The sequence below is a fragment of the Triplophysa dalaica genome, chromosome 19 (assembly GCF_015846415.1).
Source record: "Triplophysa dalaica isolate WHDGS20190420 chromosome 19, ASM1584641v1, whole genome shotgun sequence".
Lineage (NCBI taxonomy): Eukaryota > Metazoa > Chordata > Actinopteri > Cypriniformes > Nemacheilidae > Triplophysa > Triplophysa dalaica.
In genome coordinates, this window is record NC_079560.1 from 571,941 (window position 1) to 591,016 (window position 19,076).

The 19,076-nt window shown below is 38.0% G+C and overlaps 4 protein-coding genes across 4 annotated transcripts; 2 read left to right on the plus strand and 2 right to left on the minus strand.

Moving 5' to 3' along the window:
• The first annotated feature begins 133 nt into the window (after positions 1–133).
• LOC130407662 (vitelline membrane outer layer protein 1-like) lies at positions 134–2,051 on the plus strand. The gene is made up of 4 exons (XM_056730765.1): positions 134–515; positions 1,010–1,146; positions 1,224–1,337; positions 1,462–2,051. The coding sequence occupies exons 1-4, from the start codon at positions 315–317 to the stop codon at positions 1,643–1,645; spliced, it is 636 nt and encodes a 211-aa protein (XP_056586743.1). The 5' UTR covers positions 134–314; the 3' UTR covers positions 1,646–2,051.
• Positions 2,052–10,482: 8,431 nt separating this feature from the next.
• On the minus strand, positions 10,483–11,696 carry LOC130407571 (uncharacterized). The gene is made up of 4 exons (XM_056730588.1): positions 11,383–11,696; positions 11,093–11,273; positions 10,876–11,003; positions 10,483–10,797 (listed from the first exon to the last, which is right to left on the minus strand). The coding sequence occupies exons 1-4, from the start codon at positions 11,521–11,523 to the stop codon at positions 10,483–10,485; spliced, it is 765 nt and encodes a 254-aa protein (XP_056586566.1). The 5' UTR covers positions 11,524–11,696.
• LOC130407570 (uncharacterized) lies at positions 11,613–12,976 on the minus strand. The gene is made up of 6 exons (XM_056730587.1): positions 12,858–12,976; positions 12,600–12,740; positions 12,314–12,441; positions 12,090–12,226; positions 11,924–12,017; positions 11,613–11,748 (listed from the first exon to the last, which is right to left on the minus strand). Exons 1-6 carry the CDS (start codon positions 12,937–12,939, stop codon positions 11,701–11,703), a joined length of 630 nt encoding a protein of 209 aa, XP_056586565.1. The 5' UTR covers positions 12,940–12,976; the 3' UTR covers positions 11,613–11,700.
• Positions 12,977–16,381: 3,405 nt separating this feature from the next.
• On the plus strand, positions 16,382–18,263 carry LOC130407569 (vitelline membrane outer layer protein 1-like). Its single transcript, XM_056730586.1, has 4 exons — positions 16,382–16,736; positions 17,160–17,299; positions 17,514–17,627; positions 17,929–18,263. The coding sequence occupies exons 1-4, from the start codon at positions 16,533–16,535 to the stop codon at positions 18,110–18,112; spliced, it is 642 nt and encodes a 213-aa protein (XP_056586564.1). The 5' UTR covers positions 16,382–16,532; the 3' UTR covers positions 18,113–18,263.
• Positions 18,264–19,076: the final 813 nt, after the last annotated feature.

Sequence of the window (19,076 nt, forward strand, 5' to 3'; positions counted from 1 at the left end):
TGTCTGTGTTTGTGTAGCTCTTCATGTTGACACACGGGTCATTCAGTGACTTCAACGATATTTCCACCACAATCACATTTATTCATCTGACATCATTTTCTAGATGTGATCAAGCACTTAAGTAGTAATGTTACAGTACGTTGATGTCGAGTGAGCTGATGAAACCTTTGTTTTGAGCGTGTTTCTGAAGGTGTGTATTGATCAGACTGGACTTCGATCAGATGTTGTTGGGGTCAATATTCCAGATTGAGTTGAACAGAACACACAGACCCGCTGCACTCATTCTCTGAGCTCCGTCTCTACACACATCAGAGATGTTCAGGTGTTTAATGTCACTGCTGTTGGTGGTCTCGGGTGGGTGTGTGAGCGGGCGGCATGCAGGTGGACGGTTCGAGCGCAGCATCAACAGGCCGTACCGCTCGCTGCTGCAGGTTCATAACGGCATGCGCTGGGGCACGTGGGGGCTGAAGGACATGTGTCCGGCGGGGATGTACGCCGCAGGCTTCAGTCTGAAGGTGAAATCCTCTCAAATTAAACTAAATTATTTCCAATATATAACTGTATTTAATTTTTTCAAAAATCATGTTTTTTTAATTGTGCATTCAAATTAAGATCAATCAAACTGCAGTTGGTTTGTTTTGATTTAAGCCGTAATAACTTAAGATATACAGCTAACTAACACAATAAAAACATGATTTTTGATCTTATTTTGGAAAAAAAACCTCTTAATTTATAAACGAAATACATACTTTCTAAAATCATCTGAAGAACTTCTGATGCCATCAAGACCACTGATGTCTCAACAACAGTAAACACACAGTAATGTAAAGATGATTCAATGAAAAATGTCTTCCTCCTCATGTCGTGTTAAACCGCTTTACATTTATGTTTTCAGCGGAGCACAACAGAAGATATTTTGAAGAACGTTGATAACCAAACTCCATAGACTTCCCATGTATGAACACACAACCACAGAGACAGTTCTCTAAATATCTCCCTTTGTGTTCAGGTTGCAGGTTTGTGGGAGTCTCTGCTGGTCGGTGATAACACGGCTCTCAATGCGATCCGTCTTCACTGTATCGACCCTTCCAAGGGTTCATCGGGCCCGTATGAAGACTACGCCTCGGTTCAGTCTGACGCCGGGAGGTAGAACAGAAAGTCAAACGAGTGATCTAGACTCACTGAATGATGTCATTGATGATGTTGGTGATGTGTGTCCTCAGCTGGGGTCAATGGACAGATGTTAAATGGTGCTCAAAGGGATTTCTGACATCTTTTCAGCTGAGAGTTGAACCCTATCAAGGGGGCTGGGACGACACGGCAGCGAACAACATCAGGTGAGAAACGACATGTTTTGATGGAGATATACTCTATAAAAGCCTGATGTAGTACACAATTACACTTGACCTGTTGTGTTTACTCTTTCAATTGAGTTAAATAGTTCGTTTCCATCCGGCGCAGGTTTAACTGCAGTGGGAACACAGAAGTGCTGCAGGGATCCGGAAGGTTGTGGGGCGTCTGGGGCGACTGGAGCAACTCGTGCGAGGGAAGAGGAATCTGTGGGATTGAGACGATGGTGGAGTCGCCGCAGGGGGTTGGAGACGACACGGCTCTCAATGATGCACAGTTTTACTGCTGCGATTAGACCACAAACTGGTCAATGTTGTCACGAGAAACCAGCGGGAGAGAACTTTCTTCAAATCAGATTTTTAGGATGGATAAATTACTTTTGTCAAATCAAGATTTCTCCTTCACGTCTCATTTATATGTAATAGACATGAAAACAGCAACAGACATTCAATACCAATACGATAATGGCACATGACAGAAGTTCATTTACTTTTGTAGTCAACTTACCCATCAGTCATCAGTTTTTTTTTATTCTGTAGTAAATGCACATTAAAATAAAGATAAGGATAAATATCAAAGTGTTATAAAGATCTTAAACAATCCAACAGTTTCAATAGTATGTATATCTGTAGCATCTGTGCATTACTACAGAAAATCAAATTCATTTGATCAGAATAAAAGGTTGAGAATCTAAAACTGGAGATCTTTACATAATGGAGTTTGTTTGTTTGAAGTTTGGAGGTCTGATGTGTAACTGTTATTAAGCATTCAAACAAAAATGTTTTTGACTAAGCGTGTACTCACATAAGTGATGGATTTGCCTCAGTGCCGTGTGTCATCTGTCTCTGCCGGGGTTTCTGGAGCAGTGCTGGATGTTGCCGCTGAATCTTTTCTAAGCAGAAAACAATCCAAAAGATATTATAATGTTAAAAAAATGTAATGTTGTTTTAGAATACTGGGCTAGTCAGGTTTATTCTGATTCTAAACTTCAACCAACAGGCTAATTTACAGAACTATACCTCATGTGACAAAAGTTTTTTAAAGAAATTACTTCAACTACAACAAAAGCTGAAGCAGATCAAGTTCATATAAAAACTGTTTATATTTGAGCATTCAGAAGCCACAAGATAAGGTTTAGCAAGTATGGAGAAGACACTGTAGACATAGAGCCCCTCACATATAAACACACAACACCGGATGTAAACGGAAAATCTAGCATGACTAGCAACACACAGCCCAATATGATAAATAACTGAAGTTAAGTGATGTCAAAGGGCCCAAAATATAAGTGTCACAGATTTGTGAATCATTCTAAAAGTGATTCATGGGATCTACTTATGAGTCCAGTACATAAATGGCAACAAGCAAACTCTCACGTTAAGAGTTTCAGAATCCATGACACAGAGCCAAAAAGTGTGTTCTGTCTGGTCGGATGCTGTGTCCCGTGTGCTTCGTGTCCTCCTGTGAGTTGACGCCCTGCACTACACACCTGGTGCTCCTGCAACACATGACAGACAGATGCTCATCACTCTCCTACTGAGCTCTACCCAAAGACATCACATCGCTTCTGAGATGCTCACGTTTATTTCCCTGCTGCTTGTCTCGGGCGGGTGTGTGAGTGAACGGCTCTCAGGTGGACGGATGGAGCGCAGCATCAACAGGTTGTACCGCTCACGGCTGCAGGTGAATAACGGGATGCACATGGGCTCTTGGGGGCTGAAGGAGATGTGTCCGGCGGGGACGTATGCTGCAGGATTCAGTCTGAAGGTGAGCGGCCTGTGGGTTTTAATCCTAATATCCTCCGTTGATTATCACAAAGGAAACTTTGACACTATTTACTTTCTTTTTAAGTCTTTTTTCACAGGTTTTTGTGCGTTATTCTGCACTATTTCAAAGAGTAATGTAATAAAAATCTCAAGTAACATTCAATTTTGACCATTGGGATGTGAGTTGTTGTGGAGGGTGAATGGTCCTTAGCAACGACTGTCGCCACAGGAGTGTAAAGTCTCTATCGCTTTGATAAAGAAAGAGAAAGCACACAGTGTGTGCGTAGGGCACTGGACACCGACTCCCAGAAGGACATTAAATGCAGTAAACACATGGGATCTCATGTTTGCACTTGTGTCATGTGTGTTCGACCTTGTGCCTAGGTCACTGCGCGAGACAGATTCTAGTACACGCAGAGATGTTTACTGTCGCAGTATTTTCATGTTACACAATCTTGGCAATACTGCACAGCAAATTCACTGGAGTTAAATTTATGGAGTACATTTCTTGGTGTTGCCCAGTGTTAAACCCAAAGTGCATTTGGATCTTCAAGTGTAAAACTGCATCTTAAAAAGGAGTTATTTTGCACAGTAAAACTTTTAACTCTGTAAGCAGTGCATTTCCCACAATCCTCAACGGCTCTTCAATTGGAAAACCACATGGAGAAGAGTCCGCAGTTCAAAGGTAGCTACGTTCGGATAATCTTTTAATAAATTGTGTGATAAACAAAATAGAATATATGGTGTGTAATTATGTTTATTAAAACAAAAAACGTTTGTTTTAAAGATTTTTGTAAAGAAGAAGCTGCATGGATTCTGAGCACCACGTGCAGAAGGTAAGCCTAAGTGAATTAACAGGTGGATTAGCTTCAAACATTACATAATCTAAAAAGTTACGCGTATTTCATTATTTTTTGATAAACTATATGTTGCAAATGCATTAGTATTACATTATTGATTTTACACATTGGGTACCTTTCCGAAAGACAATTAGAGGTTAACAAATGACGTTGTATGATCAACCCCATGCACTTTTAATTCTACACTTTTATTCTCATACTGATTGTTTTGTAAATGTATTAAAGTAACAACGCGGTTCCTTTTTTGCGATATTTGTTTGAAAAGACTTGAGTCACGTCCCTACAGCCAACAAGCGGCGCTTTCAAATTGATGCATCCGCATAATATAAGCTCTTTCAACGTTATGCAGACAGGTAAGCGTAGTGAATCTGCACGCATGGATTTATTACCTTGCATAACTTGGATTATAAGTATGCATGTTATTATTTTTGTTAAACTAACGTTATATTTTGTAAATTCATGAGTACTTCATGCATAGGCAACCATTGGTTGCAAACATTTGCGAAATATTGATACGTTGATAAGGGTTTAATTGCATAATTTTCGCAACGGGAGTTTTGCAATAGTATAAAAATAAACTATGCGTGTGGGTAGAAACGTGCAGCCCTTTTCATGTATTTGGTCAAAAACGCGCCGTCTCTAGATATGATAACATATATGTTTTTCACGCAGAATACCTTAGGTTAAGTTACATTTTTTAAAATATTTATTCAAAATTTATTTCTACAGTATCCATTTTTATTGAAATTAAAAATCTTTTTCAATCGTCAAAATAGCGCGGTTCATGGTACACAAATGGTTAAGTTTCGTTCTCTTCAATTAGTCCCCAATAGGATTGGCTTTATAATTGGTGTATTTCTAAGGAAACTGATCCTGCTGACAGCAATAGACAGTGTAACTATGAGAGTGGCAACAATGAAAAACAGTTTCAAACTATTTGAAGCATTGTTAAATTTTATATTGTTTAAATTAGTAAAGTAAACAGCGCTAAACTTTAGTGACAATGTGGGTCTACAGACCACTTTTATGTCCCCACCAATGTCAAAATCATACTTACCCCCTTGATTTAAACCTAAAACATATCATGGTCTTAGTTAAATTAATGTTTTTTTTTGTTTTCACTAGTAACAATGCTGTTCACCGTACTATACGGAGTAAAGAAGAAACTAATAAAAGTAGATGGAGCAGATTACACCAGTTTAATGACTCAAGGTATGTAATTTAAAGTAAATAAAATTGTTATACTCTTGGTTATTGATGCTGTTTGCGTGCTATCAGTTGCTGTGTTGAGTTTTGATAAGAAACATCTCTGTCTCCTTTTAACCATAGTTAAGAAGAAATTTTCAATAAGTGACAGAGATCTTATATTACAAGACGAGACTGGTGTGGAGGTGGATGAAGATGTATTCACTGACTTGCTGGAGGAGAGATCACATGATATCCTATGGAGAGTTGTTGACAAAGATTCAGGCAGGTGTCTGTGATATATGAACATGCATATGGATTTAAGGAAATCACTTTTTCCATGAAGCAGTCCACATTAAAAAAGAAAAAAAAGAAAATATGTAGCATTTAATTGATGACATTTTTGTATGTATGTTTAAACTTTCTATTTATTTTGCTTCCAGAATGCGCAGTCCTTGATTCTTCCTGTAGCTCACAAACTGACACTCTTTCAGTGTCGTCTGAGACTGATGACAGTGCTGGACCAAGCTCCAAGAGACCTTGTTTTGGTGGAGTTTTTGAGGCAAAACAGGTGAACATTTACTAGCTGGATTTTATAGCAGTTATTGACTTTGTTATATTATGAACACAATGCATAACAAAATGTTTGTCATCATAGTTTTTTAGAGACATTTTAGAGGAAAAGGCAGGAGGTCCTGCGATTTTGGCTGAATATAGAGATCATGGAAAACTCACAGACTCAATTCAATTCAATTCAAGTTTATTTATATAGCGCTTTTCACAATGTGTATTGTTTCAAAGCAGCTTTACAGGGGCAAACAGGAAAAACAGAAAAGTTAAAACACAGCACAGTGCATGGTATTTATACAACGAGTAAGTTCATTCTAATAAATAACATCTAATTTCTAAATAAATAAATGAATGAATGCAGTCTCCCGGTGAGCAGGCCAACACTGCCCTGCTGTGGCGAGGAACCCAAACTCCAATGATTGATTAATGGAGAAAAAAACCTCGGGAGAAACCAGGCTCAACCGGGAGGGCCAGATCCCCTCTGACGTGTCATAGCTGCACTCAGACTGGTGACATGTGATTTTAGTTTAGCATTTAATACCAAATATTGTAACTTCAGCATTAATAAGACAAATAGTCCGTCTTTGCTCTTGGTTGGGGATGTAGTGGTCTGAGCTGGGATGGTCCGATGGTCATATTTCTCTTGGCAGCTGGTGGAATTGCCTTAGATGGAGCTGGGATGGTCAGTCAGTCTGCAGCTGTATCTGGTGTAATCTCAAATTGGGGATGGGCATCTGTCGGTCGTCTGGACATGGTGGAACTTCTTCCTACCTCGGGATGGGCATCTGTCGGTCGTCTGGACATGGTGGAACTTCTTCCTACCTCGGGATGGGCATCCCGAGGCAGAGGCGGAAAGAGAATAAAGAGAATAATTAGCGTAGCTGCTGTTCATTAACTATGCATTAAGTGAAAGCTTGGCTGAAAAGATGTGTCTTTAATCTAGATTTAAATTGGGAGAGTGTGTCTGACCCTCGAATAGTATCAGGAAGGCTATTCCAGAGTTTAGGTGCTACGTATGAGAAAGCTCGTCCACCTCTGGTGGATTTTGTTATTCTAGGTATTGTCAAAAGTCCTAAGTTTTGAGATCTCAGCGAGCGTGATGGGTTGTAACGTGATAAAAGCTCGGTTAAGTAAGTAGGTGCTAAACCGTTCAGGGCTTTGTAAGTAATTAAAATAATTTTAAAATCAATGCGATACTTAATGGGTAGCCAGTGAAGCGATGATAAAACTGGGGTTATGTGATCGTATTTTCTTGACCTAGTAAGAACTCTGGTAGCAGCATTCTGAACTAACTGTAGTTTGTTTATCGATGATACAGGACAACCACTAAGTAGAGCATTACAATAGTCAAGTCTTGAGGTCACAAATGCATGAATAAGCTTTTCTGCGTCTGCAACACATAAACTATTTCGTAATTTGGCAACATTTCTAAGGTGGAAGAAGGCTGTTTTTGTGATATTTGAGATGTGATTTTTAAATGACAGGTTGCCGTCTAATATAACGCCTAGGTCTTTAACTGTATTTGTTGGAGTAACAGTGCAGCTTTCAATTTGCAGGCTGTAATCGGAGATATTCGGTTTACTTAATTTTGGTGCTATAAGTAATATTTCTGTTTTGCTAGAGTTTAAAAGGAGGAAATTACTAGTCATCCAATGTTTTATGTCCTCGATGCACTCTGCCAGTTTGGATAGCTTAAAGGAATCATCTGGTCTTGATGAGATATATAGCCGAGTATCATCTGCATAACAGTGGAAGCTAATTCCATGTTTTCTAATAATGTTGCCGAGGGGCAGCATGTATATGGAGAAAAGCAAGGGTCCTAAAACCGATCCCTGTGGTAATCCATAATTGACTTGCGTAAGATTTGACGATTTCCCATTTAAATGGACGTATTGATATCGGTCTGTTAAGTAAGATCTGAACCATTGCAGTGCCTGTCCCTGAATACCGATATAATGGTGTAAACGATCTAGTAGTATTTTATGGTCTACAGTATCGAAAGCAGCACTAAGGTCAAGCAGGCGACACTTGGTTAACATTGTTGTTGCGCACACACAGCAAAAACAGCAGTGTACATTTTACTCAAATTGAGTCAAATTCAACACTCAAAAAATGTACATATGAATTCCCTCCGTTTTGGAGTTAAAATAACACTTTTGAAAGTGTTAAATATGTACATTACTCTAAGAATAGATTTGTACACCGTAAGAGTTTATTTGTACACCCAACAGAAGTGTATGTATATCTTGCCAAAGTGTTATCTTTTCCCACTAGTGTTAAAATGTACACCCTTGTAAGATTAAATAGACACCAGCAATGTGTTAATATGAATGACATATAAATTATTAATTTTAATTAATTAAAATGTATGAATTTTTCTGAACTAATATATACACAATGATGAAACAAAAATATATAGAAATGTTTTTTTTATTCCTGATATATGAATTTTTTAAAGCTTGTTTTAAAGAACATGGATCATTTCAGAAATCCAAGACATGTATTCAACACATTGCAATTTTCCATTCAAAACATTTGAAAGCATAACTTCTCTGTTTTCTGACACATCAGAAATAAGTGCAAGAATCAGTAAAGAAACAGTATATATATAAGATTGCAATATAAACTGTAATATACATCAATGCAAAATAGAATTTACATGTTGGTAAAGCAAAGTTCTTTTGTAAAAACATTCTTAAGTATTCTTTTTAAACATCGCATGCGAGACCATACCATTATAAAATGAACAATACTTTTTTTTAACATGTAAAACCAGTAACATGTCAATTCAATTGGGTTGAATTTGTGACTACATTTTACATACAAAGTTCCAGACTAAACATCTTCATGAACAAAACAATGAATTGGAACAATATACAAATGCGGTTCGTCAAACCCATATGACGCTTGTATATCAAATGGTCTGAAAAATCGAATATCCTCTACTCTTAACAGACCGAAAACATTACTTTCTCTAACATGGTAAACATGAAGATGCTCAACAAAACCAACAGTTTCGAAGTCCTTAGTCACTAAAATATTTTGGTCATCTATTAGAACAATATCAATAATTTTACTAAAAATCGGAAGGTCCTTCTCCATTTTAGTGCAAACCAGTAGATCGATATGATATTCAGTTCCAGAACTTCTTAACCATGAAGTTACTGTGATGTCACGATCCGAATTTGGATACTTTTCAAGAAAAATGCCTCTGTATGGTACATCATCGACTTCTAAAGTAATAATTAAATGAATAAATTCGGTTACATATGTCTTGTCTGGATATAATTCCAGACAGATACTCAAGAAGTAATTTTATTTCATACTGTCCAACGCCCTCAAGTATGTCGTGCATTATATCTGGTGAGTAATTGTCACAAATATGAAAATATTTCAAGTCATTGAGCAGACATGTGCGTTTAACACCAAAAGACGAAGAAATGGAAGGGTCTGCTAATAAATCTGCATAGTGCTGTTCCTGTAAACCTTTGTTTCGTAATACAACATTAGTGGCCTCTTCACTGAAAATTGACTGTGATGTTTTCTTGTCTACTAGACAGAACCGACAGAAGTAATGGGCACTGAAAGATTCCATGAACCCAAGAAGTGTATGCATCCCTAAATTATCCCCTGTAACCTGGGCAACTGTGCCAAACAAGGGCTCTTTCGAGAAAGGAACTTGAATTTCTGAACTTTCAAGGACTTTTAAATCTTTAACAAGGGGCAGTAAAATGGCATCAAATCCATAATTCTTAACATCTTGTGCATGAAATAATGACAGTAAATGAATATTCATTAAACTTGAACTTGAATGAGTTTTGGAGGGAAATTCCTGAGAATAAAGTAAATGGCTCCAATTTTGTGGATACCTTGCTTGGAGCCCAGGGGATTCGCGGATTCAAATTCGTCATAAAATAACTGTATTTGTAGAGCATTTGGTTGTTTACCGAACAATTGATGGTTTTTGAAATAACTTCCATCACAAAAATCCTTATAGACACCGTTACTCTTACCTGGATTTGACATATGGTTTATATATCTCAGAATTCCTAAAAATAAACTGCAAGGTATCCAGCAAGGGAATGTAAATGAATTTGTCAGTTACAGGGTTTTGATCATCTTACACCTAATTGGATCTCTGTAGGGTCAACAACAGCCCATTTCTCTTTGAAATATTTTTTCCATTTTGTTTCTGTACTTAGTTTTGAGAATGGATTGTCAAGATTATCAAAACAGTGTTCTATTTTAGATGATGTTGCAAAATCATCAGCTGGAAGTAGATTCATCACCTCACTTTTGATATTTGAATGAATTTCATGTACCAGTTCTTCCATATCCGATACTACAGATGTTACAACACTGGTTGCTACTCCACTGTTTTGCAATCTAGCGATAATAGATGCACACATTTCTTGAGTTTCAGTACCTCTTCTTTTATGATTGCATGATGTCTCTGGTATTTCAACATCATTATTTAAATCCGACATTATCTCAATCTGTTCATTATCTTCGTCAGTAACATTTTCAGTCACTGTTTGATCTAGATAGTCATTTCCATGAACACTGGTTAGGTGTTTTCGAAATCCAGCATAAGTCATGAAGCTGCGTTTACAATTTTTCTCTGCACATTTCAGGTTCAATTTTTTCCCAGGATAGTAGGCATGAATAAGTTTTAGATGACGAACAAGGTCATTGATTTTAGAATGTGCCAGTTTGCACAGAAAGCAGCGAAACATTTTAATCTAGTTTAACTAGTTCAAAAGTTTAGCTCGTAGGTCCTTAACCCTAGGGGTTTCACGAACAATACCAAGATCTATCTTGTAGATAGTTGTCTGGATGAATGTATACATTGCACTTAAGCAGTGAGGATAAGACGCGCTAAAGACACAGTATGCTTTAAAAAGTTCATCAAAGGCAGAAAGTGAAGACTTTGCCTGACATGGAAGCAGATTCCCATCCATCACGATGTAAAAATCATGGATGACGCTCTTCGCTGAGCCAACTGCAAGGAGATGTGGTTGAAGGCCTTCAGTCTTGTTAATGTGTTCAGTTAGACTACGGCAAGCCTAAATAGAAAAATTATATAGGAAAACATATAACCCAATATATAACCCATGACAGCTGACTTATGTTTCCATGCAAACCTTGTGAAACTGCACAATATGGTCCATTGCCTCTCTGATGCTTATCTTGGTAGATTTATTCCTACCACCAGCTGAAGGTGGCAAAAGGTAGGCCAGGAGTAAAATAGAGGACATATCACTTTCCCATCCTGCAAAAAATAAAACATGTGGATTAACAGAAATTAGCTTATTGTGAGTAGCAGACAAATATAAACATCATCTTTACAGAAAACCTTACCTTGCCAATCGGAATCCTCGTCTTGTCTGTTACCCTGGGCATCTGAAAGCAGGCTGTTCAGATGCAAGGTCGAAGTAAGCGTTCTTGCTTCTGCAATGATCTTGGGCTTTAGACTATCCCATTGTTCAAGAAGTCTGGAGGCTGTTTCTGTTCCAAATTGGATGTCAAAATCTTGAAGTATCTGCACCAAATATGAATTCACATTACTAAACAATACAGATCCTAGACACCACAGTTTTTCGCATGAGCTTAATTTTCTCCTCTCGTTGTACTCATCAACTGTATCTTACCAATCCCTTAGTGTCGAGAAATCTGGGAAAAACTGAAAGCACTGTATTGGACTTCGCTGCATCATGAATAAGAAGCTGTCTGTGCTTGAATGTTGCTTTCATCTTCTCAAGAATCAGGTCCTTTTCTGCACAATGATTCATGAAAGATATCGCTTCTTTGCATTGGTCACCCGCCAACTGCAGTTCCAAATGGTTGCAAGTTTCTCTATGAGCTGTTGGTCCTCCACTGCCCTCAATGTCTGATGTTCCACTTGACCTATCATCCTTCTTACTGTGGTGTCCGGCGTGGTGTTTGCTTTGCCGAGAAACTGTTTTGAGTCACCAAGATATGTATCCTTGGTTGCTCTTAGGGTCATAAAAATGCTCCTTTATATAAAAACAAACAAAATTGAAGATCAAGTAAATCTTTTTCTTAGTCTTAACTCGTTTTAGGCATGAATCAGAAAGTGAGAAGAGTTGCATAGCCATAATAAAATCCTTCAGCATTATATTAAAAATCTTCTTCTAGTAGGTATTTATGACAATGAATACAAGTACTTACATATCCAGTTCTTGAGTATGGATCCTTAAGTGATGGGAACAGTGTTACAATTCCCAAAGCACAACGAGTCTTTGTTTCTTTAGAAGGGACATGGCTTTGAAAAGAACAATAACAATATTCAAATATGAATTGATCCACTAAGTATGATTTATGAAACTGTGCTTACCCTTCTTTGTCAGTAATGTGCGCAACAACAATGTTAACCAAGTGTCGCCTGGTTGAGTCTGTGAGTTTTCCATGATCTCTATATTCAGCCAAAATCGCAGGACCTCCTGCCTTTTCCTCTAAAATGTCTCTAAAAAACTATGATGACAAACATTTTGTTCTGCATTGTGTTCATAATATAACAAAGTCAATAACTGCTATACAATCCAGCTAGTAAATGTTCACCTGTTTTGCCTCAAAAACTCCACCAAAACAAGGTCTCTTGGAGCTTGGTCCAGCACTGTCATCAGTCTCAGACGACACTGAAAGAGTGTCAGTTTGTGAGCTACAGGAAGAATCAAGGACTGCGCATTCTGGAAGCAAAATAAATAGAAAGTTTAAACATACATACAAAAATGTCATCAATTAAATGCTACGTATTTTCTTTTTTTTCTTTTTTAATGTGGACTGCTTCATGGAAAAAGTGATTTCCTTAAATCCATATGCATGTTCATATATCACAGACACCTGCCTGAATCTTTGTCAACAACTCTCCATAGGATATCATGTGATCTCTCCTCCAGCAAGTCAGTGAATACATCTTCATCCACCTCCACACCAGTCTCGTCTTGTAATATAAGATCTCTGTCACTTATTGAAAATTTCTTCTTAACTATGGTTAAAAGGAGACAGAGATGTTTCTTATCAAAACTCAACACAGCAACTGATAGCACGCAAACAGCATCAATAACCAAGAGTATAACAATTTTATTTACTTTAAATTACATACCTTGAGTCATTAAACTGGTGTAATCTGCTCCATCTACTTTTATTAGTTTCTTCTTTACTCCGTATAGTACGGTGAACAGCATTGTTACTAGTGAAAACAAAAAAAAACATTAATTTAACTAAGACCATGATATGTTTTAGGTTTAAATCAAGGGGGTAAGCATTGAAATGGTTTAAGTCTTATTTATCCGACCGTTTTCAATTTGTAGCAATAAACAATGAGGTGTCCCGCAAATCACAAGTCCAGTACGGTGTACCACAGGGCTCAGTCTTGGGACCCCTGCTCTTCGCATTATACATGCTACCTCTAGGAGATATAATAAAGCGACACGGAATTAGCTTTCACTGTTATGCTGATGATACTCAACTTTATATTTCCTCGATGCCTCATGAAACCCAGCAGTTTCATCGAATAAAGGATTGCATAGTTGACTTAAAAATGTGGATGAGTAACAATTTTTTACTACTAAACTCGGACAAAACAGAAGTGTTACTTACTGGACCGAAAACTGCTATGCGTAACAACCAAGAATACTGCTTAACGATTGACGGATGCTCCATAAAATCCTCGTCATCAGCTAAGAATCTTGGCGTTGTATTTGACAGTACTCTCTCATTTGAAAGCCATGTCGCAAACACCTGTAAAATTGCATTTTTCCATTTTAAGAATATATCTAAATTACGTCATATGCTGTCACTGTCAGATGCAGAGAAATTAATTCATGCATTCATGACATCAAGACTAGATTACTGTAATGCACTTCTAGGTGGTTGCCCTGCGGGCCTATTACAAAAACTGCAACTGGTTCAAAACGCGGCAGCTCGAGTTCTTACACGTACAAAAAAGTATGAGCATATAACCCAGGTTCTGTCAACCTTGCACTGGTTACCTATAAAGCATCGCATTAACTTTAAGATCTTGCTTATTACCTATAAAGCCCTACATGGTCTAGCGCCGCAGTATTTGAATGAACTTCTATTGTATTACAGACCACCACGTACATTACGCTCTAAGGGGTCCTGTCAGTTGGTAATACCTAGAATTTCAAAATCAAGTGCAGGTGGTAGATCCTTTTCTTATCTAGCGCCTAAACTTTGGAATATTCTTCCCTGCACGGTCCGGGAGGCAGACACACTCTGTCAGTTTAAATCTAGACTAAAGACTCATCTTTTTAATCTTGCATACACTACACCTCCATAATATTAATCCTCAGAGGATTTAGGCTGCATTATTTAGATCAACCGGAACCAGGAACACATCCAACAACAAATGATGTACTTGTTGCATCAAAGAGTGCAGAACAGTACTCTACTCTCAGCCAGTCTTGTCTCTTTGTTCCAAGGTTACCGCAGGATGCAGTTCATGCCCAGACCTGATGGCAGAGCTGAGAATGGGAAGCGGTGACCTGACAAGTGCTAAGAGGATAGAGCTGGATAAAGGACGCGACAACTTTGTTTTTTTCTACAACATTTCAAATGCTATTAGAATGTTAATGATAATCTTTAATTTTTATATTTTTATTAAGCCTTGTTGTGCAAGCACTGATGAGCTTGTGCAGAGGCAGCAGCTTTTGCCAGAGGGGAACTGGAATCCCCTGGTTGGGCCTGGGTTCCCCTGAGGTTTTTTTTCTCGATGGGAGTTTTGGGTTCCTCACCACCGTTTGCATATTGTTTTGCACTATCTGCCTGGCCGGGGGGGCTGCTTTAGAATTCATACTTGTATTAAATGTGTCTCATGTACAGCTGCTTTGTAACAATGAAAATTGTAAAAAGCGCTATATAAATAAAGTTGAGTTGAGTTGAGTTGAGTATGATTTTGACATTGGTGGGGACATAAAAGTGGTCTGTAGACCCACATTGTCACTAAAGTTTAGCGCTGTTTACTTTACTAATTTAAACAATATAAAATTTAACAATGCTTCAAATAGTTTGAAACTGTTTTTCATTGTTGCCACTCTCATAGTTACACTGTCTATTGCTGTCAGCAGGATCAGTTTCCTTAGAAATACACCAATTATAAAGCCAATCCTATTGGGGACTAATTGAAGAGAACGAAACTTAACCATTTGTGTACCATGAACCGCGCTATTTTGACGATTGAAAAAGATTTTTAATTTCAATAAAAATGGATACTGTAGAAATAAATTTTGAATAAATATTTTAAAAAATGTAACTTAACCTAAGGTATTCTGCGTGAAAAACATATATGTTATCATATCTAGAGACGGCGCGTTTTTGACCAAATACATGAAAAGGGCTGCACGTTTCTACCCACACGCATAGTTTATTTTTATACTATTGCAAAACTCCCGTTGCGAAAATTATGCAATTAAACCCTTATCAACGTATCAATATTTCGCAAATGTTTGCAACCAATGGTTGCCTATGCATGAAGTAATCATGAATTTACAAAATATAACGTTAGTTTAACAAAAATAATAACATGCATACTTATAATCCAAGTTATGCAAGGTAATAAATCCATGCGTGCAGATTCACTACGCTTACCTGTCTGCATAACGTTGAAAGAGCTTATATTATGCGGATGCATCAATTTGAAAGCGCCGCTTGTTGGCTGTAGGGACGTGACTCAAGTCTTTTCAAACAAATATCGCAAAAAAGGAACCGCGTTGTTACTTTAATACATTTACAAAACAATCAGTATGAGAATAAAAGTGTAGAATTAAAAGTGCATGGGGTTGATCATACAACGTCATTTGTTAACCTCTAATTGTCTTTCGGAAAGGTACCCAATGTGTAAAATCACTAATGTAATACTAATGCATTTGCAACATATAGTTTATCAAAAAATAATGAAATACGCGTAACTTTTTAGATTATGTAATGTTTGAAGCTAATCCACCTGTTAATTCACTTAGGCTTACCTTCTGCACGTGGTGCTCAGAATCCATGCAGCTTCTTCTTTACAAAAATCTTTAAAACAAACGTTTTTTGTTTTAATAAACATAATTACACACCATATATTCTATTTTGTTTATCACACAATTTATTAAAAGATTATCCGAACGTAGCTACCTTTGAACTGCGGACTCTTCTCCATGTGGTTTTCCAATTGAAGAGCCGTTGAGGATTGTGGGAAATGCACTGCTTACAGAGTTAAAAGTTTTACTGTGCAAAATAACTCCTTTTTAAGATGCAGTTTTACACTTGAAGATTCAAATGCACTTTGGGTTTAACACTGGGCAACACCAAGAAATGTACTCCATAAATTTAACTCCAGTGAATTTGCTGTGCGTAGTAGTAACTTAGCTGTATTTTATTAGCCCTTTATGATATTTGCTATTTCTAATTGAGGTGATCTTTTGAGTATCAGATAAATATCTTTAGAATTTCAAAGTTAGTTTAACAAGATGTCAATCATCATTAAACTGCCCGATAAAATTTGAGGTGGCACTCGGGGTGGACAATCAGATGTCTGAGGGGACACCCCTCCGGCTCCGCCTCTGTTAGGGAGTAAATTATAACCGACTGTTGTAAAACTTTCCTCACTTGATCTAAGTTGATCATTACGGTTCTCCAGCAGCACAGCATCCGAAGTATTATCTCAATCTCCTCGAGACTGCGCAGTCGTGTGGACAACACTGGACACTCACAGACAGACGGACGCGCTGCTCATCTCACTTCTAAACTTTACTAAAATCCGAGCGCTTCTGAAATGTTGAAGTTCATTTGTCGTTCGTTGATTTTTCTTCTGCTTGTTTATGGCTCGTGTGTGAGTGAACGGCTTCGACGGATCGAGCGCAACACCAACAGGCCGTACCGCTCACTGCTGCAGGTGAATAACGGCCTGCACTGGGGCCCGTGGGGGCAGAAGGAGATGTGTCCGTGGGGGACTTATGCCGCAGGCTTCAGTCTGAAGGTGAGACACTACTATTCTGAAAACTTTGAACCTGTACATGGCAATAAATGATTTTGCTTTCCAAATGTCTTGGGTTTATTTTAACTCCTTCTTCACATTGCTGTAATTATTACACATTATTTAGAAAAAAAAAAGAAAGAAGGAAAATGAACCCTGGATTTGACAAATGTTGGGATGCATGTATGGGGGACCAGGAGTGCTGTTTAAAAAATAAAATTTGTATCAATTTAATTATTCAAACATAAAAATGTATCCACTTTGAAATGAATAAATTATTACGCATACTTAAAATTGTTTATTTAATTTGTTTTCCAAATGTAGTTAAATAGAACAATAAAACAATTAAAAAACAATTATTTTACTTTTTTTAAATAAAAACTCTTCTATAATAATAACAGTGTGAGGGATGTGATGATGTTTTAGGTGGAGCAGCCTCAGGGGACAGGGTTTTGGGCTGGGGATGACACGGCGCTTAATGGGATTCGTCTTCACTGCATTGACTCATCCAAGAGTTCATCTCGACAGTATGAATACTACAGCACAGTACAGTCTGACGCTGGCAGGTAAAAGAGCTCAGACTTAAATCAAGACAGAACTTTTGTTTGAGAAGCCTTGTGTTGACAGGCATTTGAATGTGTCAGCAGCCAAATGCATTGAGATGCTCCCACAGCAGTATTCTGTCATTCTGAAAACAGCTTTTCACAGTTTGACGTTTTAACTGAATATACAGATCCTGAATGATGACGTGAAAGTTGTTTGTGGTGTGTGTGTCCTCAGCTGGGGTCAATGGACGGCTATTACATGGTGCTGTGGTGGTTTTTTGACATCTTTTCAGCTGAGGGTTGAACGTAAACAAGGGGACGGGGATGACACGGCAGCGAACAACATCAGGTGAGAGGAGATTAACTATGACTTCCTCTGTGACGACGACTAATATCTCTATAGCAGAACAAGATTTTCACAATATTCCATCACAAGCTGCAGAAAGCATCACTGCATGAGACACCGACAGGACGTAAAACTCTGGAACTAATAATGTGAATAGTATGTAAATGTTTTTGTATCACTATCTCATGTTTATACTGACAGCTCAAACAGGTTGAGCTTTAAAGATGGAAAGCGATTAGACTGTCAGGGCACATGACATGAAACCCACTGTGATTCCACAAGACTTCACACTCAATCTCCACAGATTTACCTGCAGTAGAACCGGTCAGGTGATGGAGGGCTCAGGAAGGCACAGGGGTGACTGGGGCGGCCGGAGCAACAAGTGTTATGGAAAAGGAATCTGTGGGATTGAGACAAGGGTGGAGCCGCCGCAGGGGGGAGGAGATGACACGGCCCTCAATGATGTGCGCATGTACTGCTGCGATTAGAACCTGTGACCCTCAGAGAAACCAGCAGACCATCACTAAATAAAGCTTCAAGCACTTTTAGAAATAATCAATGTGTAAATTTGTATTATGTGACTTGAGATGTATTACTACCACACAGCTTGACACATCAAATAAATGAATTTCAACCTTTCATCTTTTGGTTTCAGAAACATACACTCTTAAAGGCATTTCAAAAGGTTCTGTGATGCCATTGAACAACCTTTTGGTTCCTTAAAGAACCTTTAACATCCGAAGAACCTTTCCATTTAAAAAAAAAGTAAGAAACAGACTGAATGTCCTTCTATGGCATCACTGTGAACAACCTTTATTCAGAGTGTTCTGCCAACAGCAACATGTATGTTTACATTGTCATTAGCTTGACCTATATAATGTTTGGTGAATTGACCGGCCAGTAATCTATTTTAGCATCCAATATGGAAATAAATGTTGTAAGCGTTTTTGATAGAGGGTCAATAATACAAAAAAAATATAAAGGGTCGAGATGCAAACCCCCCTTAAAGACACCTCCCTCAAAGATGAGATTATTATGTTTAGTGAATGCTCTCCACACATAGTTTACTCATAGAATGTTGCTTCACAAGCCGCAAAATACCAAACTACTCAGTGTGAAATATCTGCTTTTGCTGGAAATAAATGGAGGAGCCTGATAAAAAAAATGCTCATTTACACGAAAAGTCGTCTGACAAACTTACACATCTGAACTCTTCATAAGTTTCGAAACATTTACAGTTCACTAGCAGAAGTAACACAGCATTATGCTCTTTGGTGTATATTCGTGTTAACAGTATAAATCTTGATGCCATGATGAAAAGTAAACACGATGAGTTAATATTAAAGCTGTGCATTGATCAGACTGAACTTCGATCAGATGTTGTTGGGGTCAATGTCTCCTATAGAAACACACAGACTCCGCAGCAAACAACATCAGGTGAGATGAGATCAA